Source organism: Acinonyx jubatus, chromosome A1 (genome assembly GCF_027475565.1).
Source record: "Acinonyx jubatus isolate Ajub_Pintada_27869175 chromosome A1, VMU_Ajub_asm_v1.0, whole genome shotgun sequence".
Classification (NCBI taxonomy): domain Eukaryota; kingdom Metazoa; phylum Chordata; class Mammalia; order Carnivora; family Felidae; genus Acinonyx; species Acinonyx jubatus.
Window position 1 is genome coordinate 35,905,264 of NC_069380.1, and position 13,874 is coordinate 35,919,137.

Sequence of the window (13,874 nt, forward strand, 5' to 3'; positions counted from 1 at the left end):
TTTCTAATGGGATTTTTACCTGTTTCTTTTTATTGTTATTTTTTTTTAATCTTTTTTAAACCTTTTTCTTAATGACTTGCAGTACTTATACTCTTACTCTACATACATATCTGACTAATATATCTTAGTACATAGTGATCTACTTCATTTTTTGGTAATGTCTACATGGTCCCTATTATAACTTATTTAAATATTCCCTCATTGTTGGACATTTTAGTTACCTTCAGGGTTTTGTTATTACAAATAATACTGGTACCTTATTGGCTCCCATAAGCATTAATCGTGCTCATTGAATATTTATGGTTCTCTACCTCTGGCACCTGGTGATTGACTTTCTGTGTTGTCGTATGTCCAGTCCTGGCAGGGCATTAATTTCCAGTGTGAGATTCTCCAGAGTCTTTTTTACCCTCTACTGCTTTGATCAGCAATGTTACTGGTTAATGCTCTGTCAAGATTCTGGAGTGAGGGGGCACCTGGTTGACTCAGCCAGTTGAGGTACTGACTTCGGCTCAAGTCAAGATCTCATGGTTCTGTGGGTTTGAGCTCCGCACCGGGCTCTCTGCTGTCAGGGTGGAGCCTGCTTCAGATCTTCTTCCCCCCTTCTTCCTACATCTCCCTCAGTCATGCTCTATCTCTCAAAATGAAACGTTTTTTAAAAAAAGGAGTGTGGATGACCATGATGATCAGAGGCCTTCCTCCCCACCCTCCAAACACCCAGTTTGGACAGAAAATTTTTTTTCTTGTCTTTCTTTATAAAAATAAACACTTTGAATTAAAAGCCACTAACATTCTGTGGTTGTCTGTTGTCATGGCATGACCCCATTTGTCCTGATGGCCACACCCTATTGCTTGTATTTACTAGTTAAGAAACTTTAAAACAAATGGGGTTCATCTGCATGGTTTAGAATCACAGAATTCTAGAAGTTAATTTCTAGAGGTCAACTATTTTACTCTTCCTCTTAAAAATTCATCTCCTAAATCATATCTGCTAGAATAATGGCTAATGGGGTAACAGCAAATTCCCTTTTCTTTAGTTTGTGGAATCCCAGTCCTTTTGTTTGTCTATTCATCAGTTCATGGACATTTTGGATTGTTTCCAAACATCATTGGCTATAATGAATGATGCTAATATGAACATCAAGTACAAGTTTTTGTGTGGACATTAGTTTTTATTTCTCTTGGATATATATACCTAGGAGTAGAAATGCAGACTCATATGGAAACTCTACGTTTAACTTTTTGAAAAATTGACAGTTTTCCAAAATAGTTGCACAATTTCACATTCCTACCAACCATGTATGAAGATTCCAATTTCTTCACGTTCTCATCAACACTTGTTATCATCCATCTTTTCAAGTATAGCCATCCTAGTGGGTGTGAAGCATCTCAATTGTATTTTTCCCCCTAAAGTTTATTTTTGAGAGAGAGAGAGAGAGAGCAGGGGAGGGGCAGAGAGAGAGGGAGAGAGACAATCCCAAGCAGGCTCTGTGATGTCAGCACAGAGCCCTACTAGGGGCTTGAACTCACGAGCAGTGAGATCATGACCCCTGCTGAAATCAAGAGTGGGATGTTTAACCAACTGAGTCACCCAGGTACCCCCTTTTCAAAAAAAATGTTTATTTATTTATTTAGAGAGATAAAGAGTGAGAGAGAGCACAGGGGAGGAGCAGAGAGGGGAGAGGGAGAATCCCAATCAGGCTCCCCACTGTCAGAGCAGAGACTGTTATACAGGGTTTAAACTTCATGAACCGTGAGATCATGACCAGAGCCAAAATCAAGAGTTGGACACTTAATCGACTGAACCACCCAGATACCCCCAGGATGATGTTTTTAAAGAAAAGTGGAATCCCCCCCCCCCATCGTTATAGACTTTTGCTGTAATATTCATATGAAACCGAGCCAGGCAGTTGCTGTTTGTTATTTTTAGTGCCACTCTGAAAGCATGCATTTTACTTATTTTTTTTAATTCAATAAATTATTGTCCTTGTTTTTGATGCTAATATTGTACCAAATTTTTCCAGTGGTTACCCTCAACTCATTCTTTAAAATATGTCTTAAAGTAAGGGAATACAGTGTTTCATGGAGCATATTATTAAAGTTATTGTAAGTGCTTTGCAATGGTAAATTCACTATACCATGAAAACAAATGTATAAAGGACTCACAGTTAAGTAATTCTGATACTAGGACAGCATATCATTTTCATAGTTAACAAGTTAAACTAATTGCACAATGTAAATAATCGGTAAGAGTGGATTCTATTTAACAACCAATAAAAAATATTAGCAATTTGAGCCATCTATTTACCTTCAGAATGGTAAATCTTTTCCTGACTCCTGTATATGATGACTGGTGCCAATAAACTGAAATATACTTGCAGCCAAGTGTATGGCCTAAACACCGTATGCTACTGTAAATTGCAGAGAATAGGATGAAATTATTTCTGATTCTAAATACTTGGAAATATGTTTCATTAAAATTAGTTTCTAAGCAATGTGCTTGAAAACATATTTCGATAGCATTAGAGTTAAGAAAGGCATCGAGATTTTAAAACTATGAGTTGGGAAGCCCAGAGTATGTATCCCAGTTAGAAGGAGAAAAATTTGTATTGAGTTTTAGCTCCGCCCACAGCAATTATTTCCTTCCTTCTGTAACTGTCAATTTCCTCCCCAGTCCCAGGAGCTTCTCTGTCCAGTTCCGCAGTCTGTCTTTGTGATGATGGTTTCAAATGAGGCAGCCGCGATGATACGGCTTAAGTTCTCGGTTTCTCCCCGAGACTTGACAGTTGGGGCTGGAACCACACAGAAGCGTCTTTATCTCGAGTACTCACAGAGGTGGAAAACCAGAGAGGGCGGAGCAAACTTTTAGGGAGCGTCTCCCCAGCCCGCGGTCTCTTCCACCTGCTCCTCCCCGATTGGCTGTCGTAAGTCTCAGCCGTCCAATCACGGTGGCGCGCCCAGCGCGCCGTTCCCTGACGCCGCCGCGCATGCTTGCTCGGGGACCCGCCCCTGTGCTTCATCGCTCCTGAAAGCCGGAGAAGGACACCAGCGAAGCTGTGGGAGCCAGGCCTGGCTGTCTTCGTGCTAACGTCACAGGGCTGCGCTGGGACTTTGGACGGGTCCAGTGGCAGAGCGACATTGAAAACAAACACACAACTGCCCGATTTACTCATGTCCCTTAAGTGGAGGTTTTCCTGGGTTGACCGTTTTCATTGTGGTACAATCTCTACAAACTGATTTGCCTGTGGGGACTCGAAAAAATGCGACTTCATTCTTTTCTTTGCGTCGGGGCAGTTGGAAAAGCGGGGTTAATGGACCGAGTATTTAAAAAAAAAAAGTAAACTTTTCTCTTGTGCAGGGTGACCGGGGTTACCGTTCCTTTGAGTTTTACTACCCCGAAACAAAACACTTCCTCGCAACCGACCCATCCCTCAACCCTAGCATATCCTGGTTTCTGTGAAGTGACCACCTCTAGGCGCTAGAAATGCGGACATTACTTTCTGCTCTAGAAAAAACGTCCCCATTAGTTTCCAAGGTGTACAACTCAGAAAAGTGACCCAAAACAAAAAATAATCAGCTTTCGGTGGAGAGGCAAAGTCTCGTGGTCCTTCTTCACAAATTGGCCAGCGACCTCCCGGCCCTAGACGGTCCTTAGCGGGGGGTGGCGGGGGGTGGCGGGGGCGGGGGGAACAAGGCCTCCGGCGGGCTGCAACTACCAAGCTCCACGCCAGGCCTGCCCCTGCGGCCGCTCGGAAAACGCGGCGAGTGGAACCCGCACGCGGAAGCGCCGGCCGCACTGAGCATGCCCAGTTGCGGAGCCGACCAGAGGAGTTTTTTTTTTTTTCTTTTCTTTTCTTTCGGTTTTTTTTTTTTTTTTTTGGTCTCAAGTAGGAGGCCTACCCCCCCCACCCCCACCCCCAGCCCCCCACCCCCACCCCCGACCTAAGCAGCTACCATGTCTGAAGTCCCCGGCGCGGCGTTGTCCCAGGCGGGTTGGTAAGTGGCAAGTCCCGCCGGCCGCCCGGCCGCGGGCGCGGGCCGGGGCCCGGAGGAGGGTTGGGGTTGGGGGCGGTGGGTACGTGTCGGGGTAGGCGGAGGCCGCCGCCTGCCCCCGGCCTCTCTCCGGGCCCTCCGGGCCGGCTCCGCCCCCGGCGCCACGCGGAGCCGAGCGAGTCCCCCAGTTCCCCTCGGGGCGGCGGCGGCGGCGGCGCGGCCTGGGCCCCGGGCGGCGGGCGGCGGGCCGGGGAGAGGCCGGGGGGCCGCTGGCAGAGCAGGCAGGGCGGCCGGCGGCCCAGGCCCGAGCGGATCCGCCCGGTAGGACCTGCCGCGCCGTGCGCGCCGCTCCGGGCGGTGTTGCTGCGGCGGGACGAGGGGAGGCGAGGGCTGGAGAACCGTGTGCGGCGGAGAGGGGCGAGCGCGGCCGGAGCCCGCGGGCCCGCGGGCCCGAGGGAACTTGAGGGTCGACCCAAGCAAAGCCTGTGCGGCTGCCTGGGCCGCCGCTTCTTTTCCGTAATTTCGGAGTAGTGTACCGACCGGTGTGAAGCTGCCCTCCGTGGCACACTCACAACTTCTGAAGCTAGGAATGACCTCCTTGTCAACTCGTGTGGGTGCTCCGTAGAACTTTTCTTGAAGCGATGGCAGTGTTCTGATTTTTAAACACGTTTCACGTCAAGATTTTAACATCTGAGAGCAACAAAAAATTATGCGAAATTAAGCCGTTTCTGAAACTGAGGTCATTGCAGTTGTTAACATTGTTTAATTTAGTAACGCTTTTCCAGGCCTTCATAGGCACGGAGAGGAGGGGTAGGAAGGATGAAAAAGATTTGCCCCTGCTCTCTGGCAGTTCACTATCTTAGGGAAAAGAGCAGAGACGGAGGCATTCAAAGAACGAACACAAAAACAGTGGCAAACTGTACAGAGGGGCAGGCAAATGTGCTATGGAATTGGAGGGGAAGGAGAGCTCGCTTCCTAGAGAAGTGGCTTTTGAAAGACGGCGAGGAAAGGGCTTTCTGGGCAGAGCCACTGGAGATGCAACACAGAAGTAGGGAAGCGCTTATTGGTTTGCAGAACTGACACTAGATCCTTGTGGTCCGTGGAAGTAGGAGGGTGTCCAGTGAGGCTTAAGACCCGAAAGGTTGGGCCAGATTTAACACCTGTATTTTGAAGAGGGGGCTTCTGGCTGTTCAGGTTAGAAGACTAGCACAGAACTGTTAAAAGCAACTTTACCTATCCAGAAAGTGGTGGAGCTGAAAGGTGAGCACAGGGGGGCTGGTACTTCCCACTGTTATGCGTTGTTCCTACAGTTTTTCCGTGAACACCATTAGCATAACAGACTGTGGAGTTAAAAGCTAACCCTACCCAGTTTTACTTTTGTTCTGGAATTTCTACCTTCAGTTTCTTTACCTCAAAGGATGTATTGAAGAATCTTGGGTCACTCTTCGTTTTATTATTATTATTATTATTATTATTATTATTAAAGTTTCTTTATTCAGAGAGAGAGAAAGCACGCAAGCATGGGAGGGGCAGAGAGAGAGAATCCCAAGCAGGCTCCAAGCTGTCCGCACAGGGCTGAATTTAGGACCCAATCTCAGGAATCATGAGCTGAGGTGAAGTTGGATGCTTAATTGCCAGAGCCACTCAGGCGCCTCCTTGGATCACTCTTCTATTTCAGCTTTTTCCCATGCTTCGTTAGATTGAGCCTTAGTTCTTCAACCTAGTGATACAACTTCAGGTACAAACTTGGTCTTTTACTTCTTTTCCAACATGACCCCACCTCCTTTAGAAAGGCTAGTCTCATATTTTGGTTCCAAACACATACTAAATTGTTCTTTTTTGGTTTTGGACCCTAAACTCCTTAAGGGTGGGGAACTATAACTGATTTTTCTGTGTATTTTTGGTGCCAGGGAGCCACTACAGTGTAGGTTTTCAGTAAAGTCTCATACAACTGACCTTGGGATGCCCCTGCCAATTAGAATTCAGACCTGCCAATCAGACTGCTAGCAGGGGTTTCCACCCAATCTTAGATAGAGTGCCTCCCTTTGTTATAAAGCTAAAGGAATGTTATATTGTAACATTTGTTACTTTATATCACAAATTATCTGTTTAACATGTTTCTTTTTCCACCAGATTTCTGTTGCTTTTGTAAGGCAGTGACTAATGAAGGCAATAGTAAGCCATTGGGTCTAATAAGACTGTTTTTCTAGGAATTTTGGAGTTACATGTAATTCCTAATGGGTCTTGAGTGGGTTAGATTTGTGCCAAACAAAAGGATCTCCTAGAGGCGTTCAGGTGGCCTGTACAGATGTTACATTTAAGTACAGACTTACTATGTCAAAATGCAGAATTTCAAATGTTTAGGCAGAGAAGAATACGAGGAGAATCGATGACCAAAGAGTACCTCTGACCAGTTCATTCCAGTTCTGATATTCTCAGTTTCCTCTAACTCTTGAGATTCTCTGTGATTGTCCCTGACAAAACCATTTTTCTTAGTACTTAATCTAGTCACTTAATGACTTGTAGGACTTAAAAAGAAATAGATGCTAACCTAAACTATTAACTCCTTTCTATTATCTTCACCTAAAACAATAGGTTACGGTAATATCTTATGCCAAAAAAGCTTAGGTTCCTACTCTGTTATTCCAGTTTGTTATTTTCTGAGTATTTTTCCCCCTCCTAAGTCCTCAATCTTCATTAGAACCCCCACAAAATCAATATTTTAAAATATAACTCCAACAGTAGCCACCCTGGCAGACTTTACAGTAATTTTTTTCTTTAGTGATGAGTAGCATAGAAAACATCAGGTTTTGCTGATTTGAACTTTAAAACTTTCAGGGACTTACACAGTATGGTGATTATGTTTAAATAATGCACTAAATAGTACATTGATCTTTTGTGGTACCTAGTTATGTGTGGAATAGACTTCAGTATGAGAGGAGATTTTACTTAATTTACTTACTTAATTTACTTAATTACTTACTTTATTATCTAAATCTGGATAATAGATTTACTTGATACCTTTTTGGTTTTTCTCCTCGGAGAATCCCTTAAGGGGGATTTCTATATTTCTACTAACCATTTGAATCTTTAAAATTTTTATAGAAATGTCAATCTTTTGAAATTTTTATTTATTTTAAAGTTTATTTTGAGAGAGCGAGCGGGCGTGGGAGAGTAGGCTCCACAGTGTCAGGAAGGAGCCCATTTTGGGGCTCCAACTCAGGAACCCAGGAGATCATGACCTGAACTGAAATCAAGAGTCAGATGCCCTACTGACTTTCAAAAGGTGCCCCAACCTTTTGAAACTTTAAAAAAATAGAAACATGTTAGAACACAATTAGTTGTGATTGTGTTTTTGAAAAGGTGGAGCGCCTGGGTAGCTCAGTCAGTTAAGCGTTTGACTTTGGCTTCAGGTCATGATCTCATGATCCCTGGGTTTGTGCTGACAGCTCAGAGCCTGGGGCCTGCTTCTTATTTTTGTGTCTCCCTCTCTCTCTGCCCCTCCCCTGCTTGTGCTGTCTCTATCTCTGCCTGTGTCTCTCTCAAAAATAAATAAACATTTAAAAAAATGAACGAAAAAAAAAAAGAAAAGGTATTTTTCCATAGAATTAGTGGTGGTATAGCTTAATGTCTTCAGGTGCGGATGAAGAAACTGAAGCACCACGGGAATCAAAAATTTCCTCAGTTACAAGTAGCAGAACCAAGAATAGAGCCCAAACGGGCGGAATAAAGATTCAAAACTCATTTCCATCAAGCCATGGTGACCACTTCTAATTTAAATTGTTGATAAAAAAAAAATGATACATTTTAAAATAGAAAATTGGATTTAAGCGTTTTGTGGTGTGTAAATTTACTTTCTTCTTTGGGAAAGATGAAGTGCTTATGCTGAGGAATGGTGATTTTGGAAACAAAGAAACCTTTATCTTGCAGTGGCTCACCTAAGGGCTGATTAGGGTTATCTGAAAATCTGGTTAATTGTGTATTTTTCTAAGTCTGAGAATAAGGTCTGAAAAAGTAAGACACTATATTGTATGTCTTTGCCTTACTCAGCAGTTTGGAGTTGAAGACACCATAAGGTAGCATTAGAAATAGTGTGTTTCCATTTGTATTATGAACATAATTTCTGAGAAACTCCAGGTTTCTAACATAACAAGGCTTAACCAGGTTGTGCTCTGGGATTTTTGTTTTTGTGTTTTGGTGAGGAGGGCAGGGTTAGAGGGAAAATAGAAGGATGAACACAAAGGTCTTCTTACCTTGTTCACCTTGAATTTCACCTTCCCTTTTGGATTCTCTCTCTTTGATGACTGGTGCTACGACCACACTGACCATCCTCTGGCCCAAGTGTATACTCCTCTCCCTTTCTTTCAACGAGACACCTAAGAAAGATGGTAGCTTGTAACAGTCTTTATCAAAATTTAGTGCTGAAGAAGAACAACTTTGATATATATTTAGATGGATATAGTCCATCTACAAGTTCTGTCCATTTATTATTTAGGAAGCACAGTGGCAGTATGGGTATAAAGTGAATGCTGTCTTGTCTTGAAGGGGGCCTGCCCTATTCCACATGTTGCCTTGAGAATGATATTTCAAAGTGGTACTTCAGACATTTTGCTGGAATTTGTAATTCCTGACTTTTAACCTGGCCACAGAGGGAGAGCTTCTTTTCCCATTCCATCACGTGGAAGCTTCCTTCCAAATACATTAATGGTCATGACCAAAAAAGTCAGATTCCTGTCCTGTAGTCCACCCTGCACCTTTCTTGTATGGTTTCTGTTTTCTGAGAGACACAACACTTCCTCAGGAGACTGCTGGTCATTGATCCCAGTCTTTAAGTGAAAAGCAACCTGGGGCACCAGGTTCTGCAGTCGGTTCAGCGTCCTACTTCCGCTGAGGTCATGATCTCGTGGCTTGTGGAGCCTGAGCCCCATGTCAGGCTCTGCGCTGACAGCTGGAAGCCGGGAGCCTGCCTCAGATTCTGTGTCTCCCTCTCTCTGCCCCTCCCCCGCTCACATCTGTCTCTCTCTCTCTCTCAAAAATAAACATAAAAAGATGAAAGAAAAAAAAAAAGAAAAGCAACCTTTGCAGTACCATCAATATAACTATACCTTTATGCACTACACTGTTGATAATAGTCAGACAATAAGAGTTTATACAAAGAGTATGTGAAATTTTGTTCCCTTATATTCCAACATAATTCTTAGACATAAGTACATTTGTAAAGGATATTAGTAGTTCTTTATAAGGTTGTACATTAAGTGCAGGATATTTTATTATCTAAAATTATATTCTATCATTACCACTTTGATATAAACATACTCTTGGTATACTCTTTTGGAAAGGATAAGAACCATGAACACACTTTTTAGCTGAAACAATAATAGATCATGTTCAAGAACATTAGAAGAAACCAGTTGATTTATATTTTGGTTTCAGGGGACTTATCAGAGACCTCCTATTTTGAAACATTTACCATTTCTTTAATGAGCATTTGTAACTATCTCTTTGGTTTACCTTGTTTGTGAAATTATAGTTCAACAGTAATAAGCCTTGTTGACCTTCTGCCTCAAAATATGTTACATATTGCCTGGCAGCTTCTGATACTATGAAGTGCTAAAAAAATGACTGGATATTCTGTTAAACTGTGCAAGTTTTCAGGTTTCAAGGTGCTGTTTGCAGTGATTTTTTTTTTTTTTTTGGTGAATAACCTATAAATCTAGTTTCAACTGCCTGTAGACTTGACTGCCTCAAGCATAAAGGGGGTATAAAAAGAAACTTGCTACCTCAGCAAGTTGAAAATAATTTTCTCCTCTCACACAGCAGCATTTGCTAAATCAAGTAAAAATTACATAGTAACATTTCAAGAACCATAAAAATATAACTATATCAACTTTTTTGGTTTATGTTTTCTCCTTTTGACAAAAGAAGAATATTGGCATTTTGACTTACCATGTTGCAGTTAAGTCCCAACTATTTAGAAACTGTGATTTTTTTGTAAGATGTAGGCTCTGGAAGTAGCTGAAGAAGACTTTGCCTCCAGATGATCTTTAGAAGAAGTAGACTGCACTCCCAACAATGCAAAAATTTTTGTGTAAAAATTGAGAAACATTTTTATGAGGTCATAGAATGAAAACAAAAGCAGAGAAGAGGGGGCAAGAAATATGTGGTGATAACATAAAATGTTAACAAGGGTGTCAAATCAAGGATACTGAGAGCAGAAAGGAAGCACACTGGTGATATAGAGAAGGAGGAAAGAACCACATCGTGCTCCAGGACTGGACAGAGCCTACCTGTACCTTATTACTATAACCCCTATAGGTTTCACACCCTGGCTTGATAGGTGTAAGTCTGTGTGCATGCATGAGCAGTTTTTATACTTATTACAGTTTCACAGCCTTTAAAGTGGAGACAGATAGCTACCCTCATCTTAGGATGGTGCTGCTGAAGATATGGTATCTTTACAACAATAAGTAAGTCTCTGCAATAATGCAGAGAAAGACGTAACCCTATATAGTAATGTGTGTACTGAAATACACGTAGTAAATGTTTATGCATCTTGTACACAAGGCACTGTTTGTTTTGGTGATGATATACTAGTTGGTCAGAATTTAAACATGGCATATACTGGTATTTTGCTTGAGAAGTCTGGGAAGCTTTTCAAAACTAGTGCTGTATAAGCAGGGCATGTTATATACACCATCTCACATGGTGTCTAGTCTTTGTCTAGGGAAAAAACAAGGCAGATTCACTAACACTCATTCAACAAATAATTATTAAACATCTTGTTGTGGCAGACTCTTTAGTTCAATCAGATGTAGTCTTAAGGGGAGAAAGCCATTAATTACATATTCAAACATTGCATCTGTAAAGTACACTAGAAATGAAAAGGGACATGGTTCTAGATGAGCTTATAGAAGGGAAATTTGGTGTCTTTGTGGTGGTCAGAGAATGCTTCCCTGAGATCTGGAGGATGAGTGGGAATTAAATAGACTAAGTAAGGGTAAAGCAGCATATGCAGAGTTCATAGGGCAGTAAGGAACATGGTGAGTACAAAGGTCTGAAGGACCAGGATGAGTGGAGGGCAAGACAGAGGTGGTATAGTGAGGCGGAACTGGGAGACACTTAGGGTCTGGATCATGTAGCTCAGGCCTTGTTTTTATTCTGGAGGCAGTAGAAATCAGTTGGAAAGTTTTATCAGGGGTTGGGATGGTTGAAGTAGGGATGACATCATAGTTAGATGTTGAGAAATGCTTGCATTGAAGAAAATGGCTCAGAGCTTGGCTTGAGTAGAGTGTAGAATGGTGGTGATGATTGCGATGGAGAACAGAGATTGATTTGATTGGTATTTGAGAGGTAAAATGGACAGAACTTTTAGATGGACTATATCCATCTAAATATACGCATCTATATATGGGAAAGAGAAAGAAGGAGGTGTCAAGGGGTTGATTTCTGGGTTTCTGGCTTGTATACCTAAATTGATTACAGTATGGTTAGATAGGGAGTCTTAGAAAAGGAGTACATTTTTGAGGGGTGGATCATGAATTGAAGTTGGACATTATTTGAGTACGAGGTGCCTTTGAGTCATCTAAAGTAAGATGTCAATTAGATATTAGGAAATACTAATCTTGCACTAGGAAGAAGACTGGATTAGAGATATAAATATGGAGTCATTTGGGTATAGCTGATGACTGAAGTAGTGCATGGATGAGATCATCTAAGGCTGCACTGTCCAGTACAGTAGACATTAGCCACATGTGGTTATTGAATACTTGAAATATGTCTAATCCAAATTTGCATGTGATGTAAATGTAAAATACACACCAGGTTTGGAAGACTTAGTACCAAAAAAGGATATAAATATCTCTCATTCATTTTTATATTGTTTGCATATTGAAATAATGCCATCACTATATTGTGTTAAAATATATTATTAAATTAATTGCCCATGTTTCTCTTTACTTTTTAAAATGTGACTACCAGAAAATTTAAAATTACGTATGTGGCTTGCATTACATTTCTATTAGATAGCACCTATCAGTGATCTAAAAATCAAACTTTAAATAAGAAGAGGCTAGGTGCAAGCACTGAGGAATTTCAGCATTTAAAATTTTTTTAATGTATTTTTTAATTTTTTTACATTCATTTATTTTTGAGAGACAGAGCATGAGCAGGGGAGGGGCAGAGAGAGAGGGAGAAACAGAATCCGAAGCAGGCTCCAGGCTCTGAGCTGTCAGCACAGAGCCGGACGCGGGGGCTCAAACCCACAAACCACGAGATCATGACCTGAGCCGAAGCCGCTCAACCAAGTAAGCCACTCAGGCACCCGGGAATTTCAGCATTTTAAAGGAGACTTAGCTTTTTAGGAGCTGCAGGGCAGGGCGGGGGAGCATTGGAATATGAAATCAGTGACTTTTCTGAAAAGAGAAAATGGATATGTCTTTAAGAGTTCTGTGATAAGATTATTTGCTTAGGTCAGTATTGGATTACTGGATTGGATTATTAGAGACTCAGAGCAGTTTTTAAAAACATTTTTTTTTTTTTATTTTTTAAATTAAAAAAAAAATTTTTTTTTTAACGTTTATTTATTTTTGAGACAGAGAGAGACAGAGCATGAACGGGGGAGGGGCAGAGAGAGAGAGGGAGACACAGAATCGGAAGCAGGCTCCAGGCTCTGAGCCATCAGCCCAGAGCCTGACGCGGGGCTCGAACTCGCGGACCGCGAGATCGTGACCTGGCTGAAGTCGGCCGCTTAACCGACTGAGCCACCCAGGCGCCCCTAAAAACATATTTTAAAACTTCAGATATTTGAAGGTCTCTTTTTTTAATTCCCCCCCCAATCCCCTTAAAACTCCTCTAAATATAAAATGCTTATAAAATTCAGCTGCAACTTTTCAGAAGACGGTCAGTCTATAATGGATATTAAGTGAAGAAAGATATTAAGAAAAAAAATTTTTTATTCTATTAAATTCCTAGGCAGGACCTTGAGAAGTTTGAAAATTAATAAATTTTTAAAAATACAGAATATGAAACATTAAGCATAAATATTGATGGGGAAAAAACTTACATAAATTAAGCCAACAGTTTATAATGGAGTTAAGAATTAATTCAGTTTAAGTTTTGTTTTGGCAGAGAAATGGGGATGTATTTAAGCTTAAGTGTCTGGAAAGTTGGTAGATGGTCATGATAAAGTTAGTGAAATAATTTTTCCTTTTGCCATTAATATATTCTAATATTGTTAGATCAAAAGAAATAAGTAAATATTTGGTTTTTCCAAATAGTTAAAATAGTTTGATTGATGTCTTATTTTGTAAGCTTCTGTAGGACGAGGATGAAGTCATGTCTCTGAGGTGTTCTGGCATTTAGCGGGGTGCAGGGTCCACAGCAGGCATGTACATGCTTGTGGAATGAATGTTAGTACCATTGTAATTTAGTCTCAGTATGTTTCATCATACTGTTTTTGTGTTCTCCAGGAATATGAAGCTTTTTCAAGCCTTGTGTAGAAGAGAAAATTGTTACTTGTGAAATGAATGTTGTGAAATTTTAAAAACTAGTTTTATGAAAAAATGTAATTTTTACAGTAATGTAGGAAATAACCTGTTATACAAGCTTTCCTTATCTTTAAAAAATGTTTATTGTTTTAGGGGCGCCTGGGTGGCTCAGTCAATTGAACGTCTGACTTCAGCTCATGTCATGATCTCACAGTCCACGGGTTTGAGCCCTGCGTCGGGCTGTCAGTTCAGAGCCTGGACTCTGCTTCGGATTCTGTGTCTCCCTCTCACTGTGCTCCTCCCCCACTCATGCTCTCTATCAAAAAATGAATAAACCTTAAAAAAAATTTTAAAACATGTTTATTCTTTTCTTTTGAGAGAGAGAGAGAGAGCACGTGT

General features: G+C 41.4%; 1 protein-coding gene across 7 annotated transcripts in view; it reads left to right on the top strand.

Annotated features, from left to right (window-relative positions):
• Positions 1 to 3,862: 3,862 nt before the first annotated feature.
• TDRD3 (tudor domain containing 3) overlaps positions 3,863 to 13,874 on the top strand; it is a 160,390-nt gene continuing 150,378 nt past the window's right edge. For 3 of the 7 annotated variants that reach the window (XM_027064965.2, XM_027064969.2, XM_053216254.1), the window contains exon 1: positions 3,864 to 3,993. In XM_027064965.2, coding sequence (XP_026920766.1) covers positions 3,953 to 3,993 — 41 coding nt within the window. In that variant the 5' untranslated portion in view covers positions 3,864 to 3,952. Of the gene's footprint in view, positions 3,994 to 13,874 lie in introns of all 7 variants that reach the window. The other 4 variants (XM_027064966.2, XM_027064967.2, XM_027064968.2 and 1 more) reach the window with 3 other exon arrangements.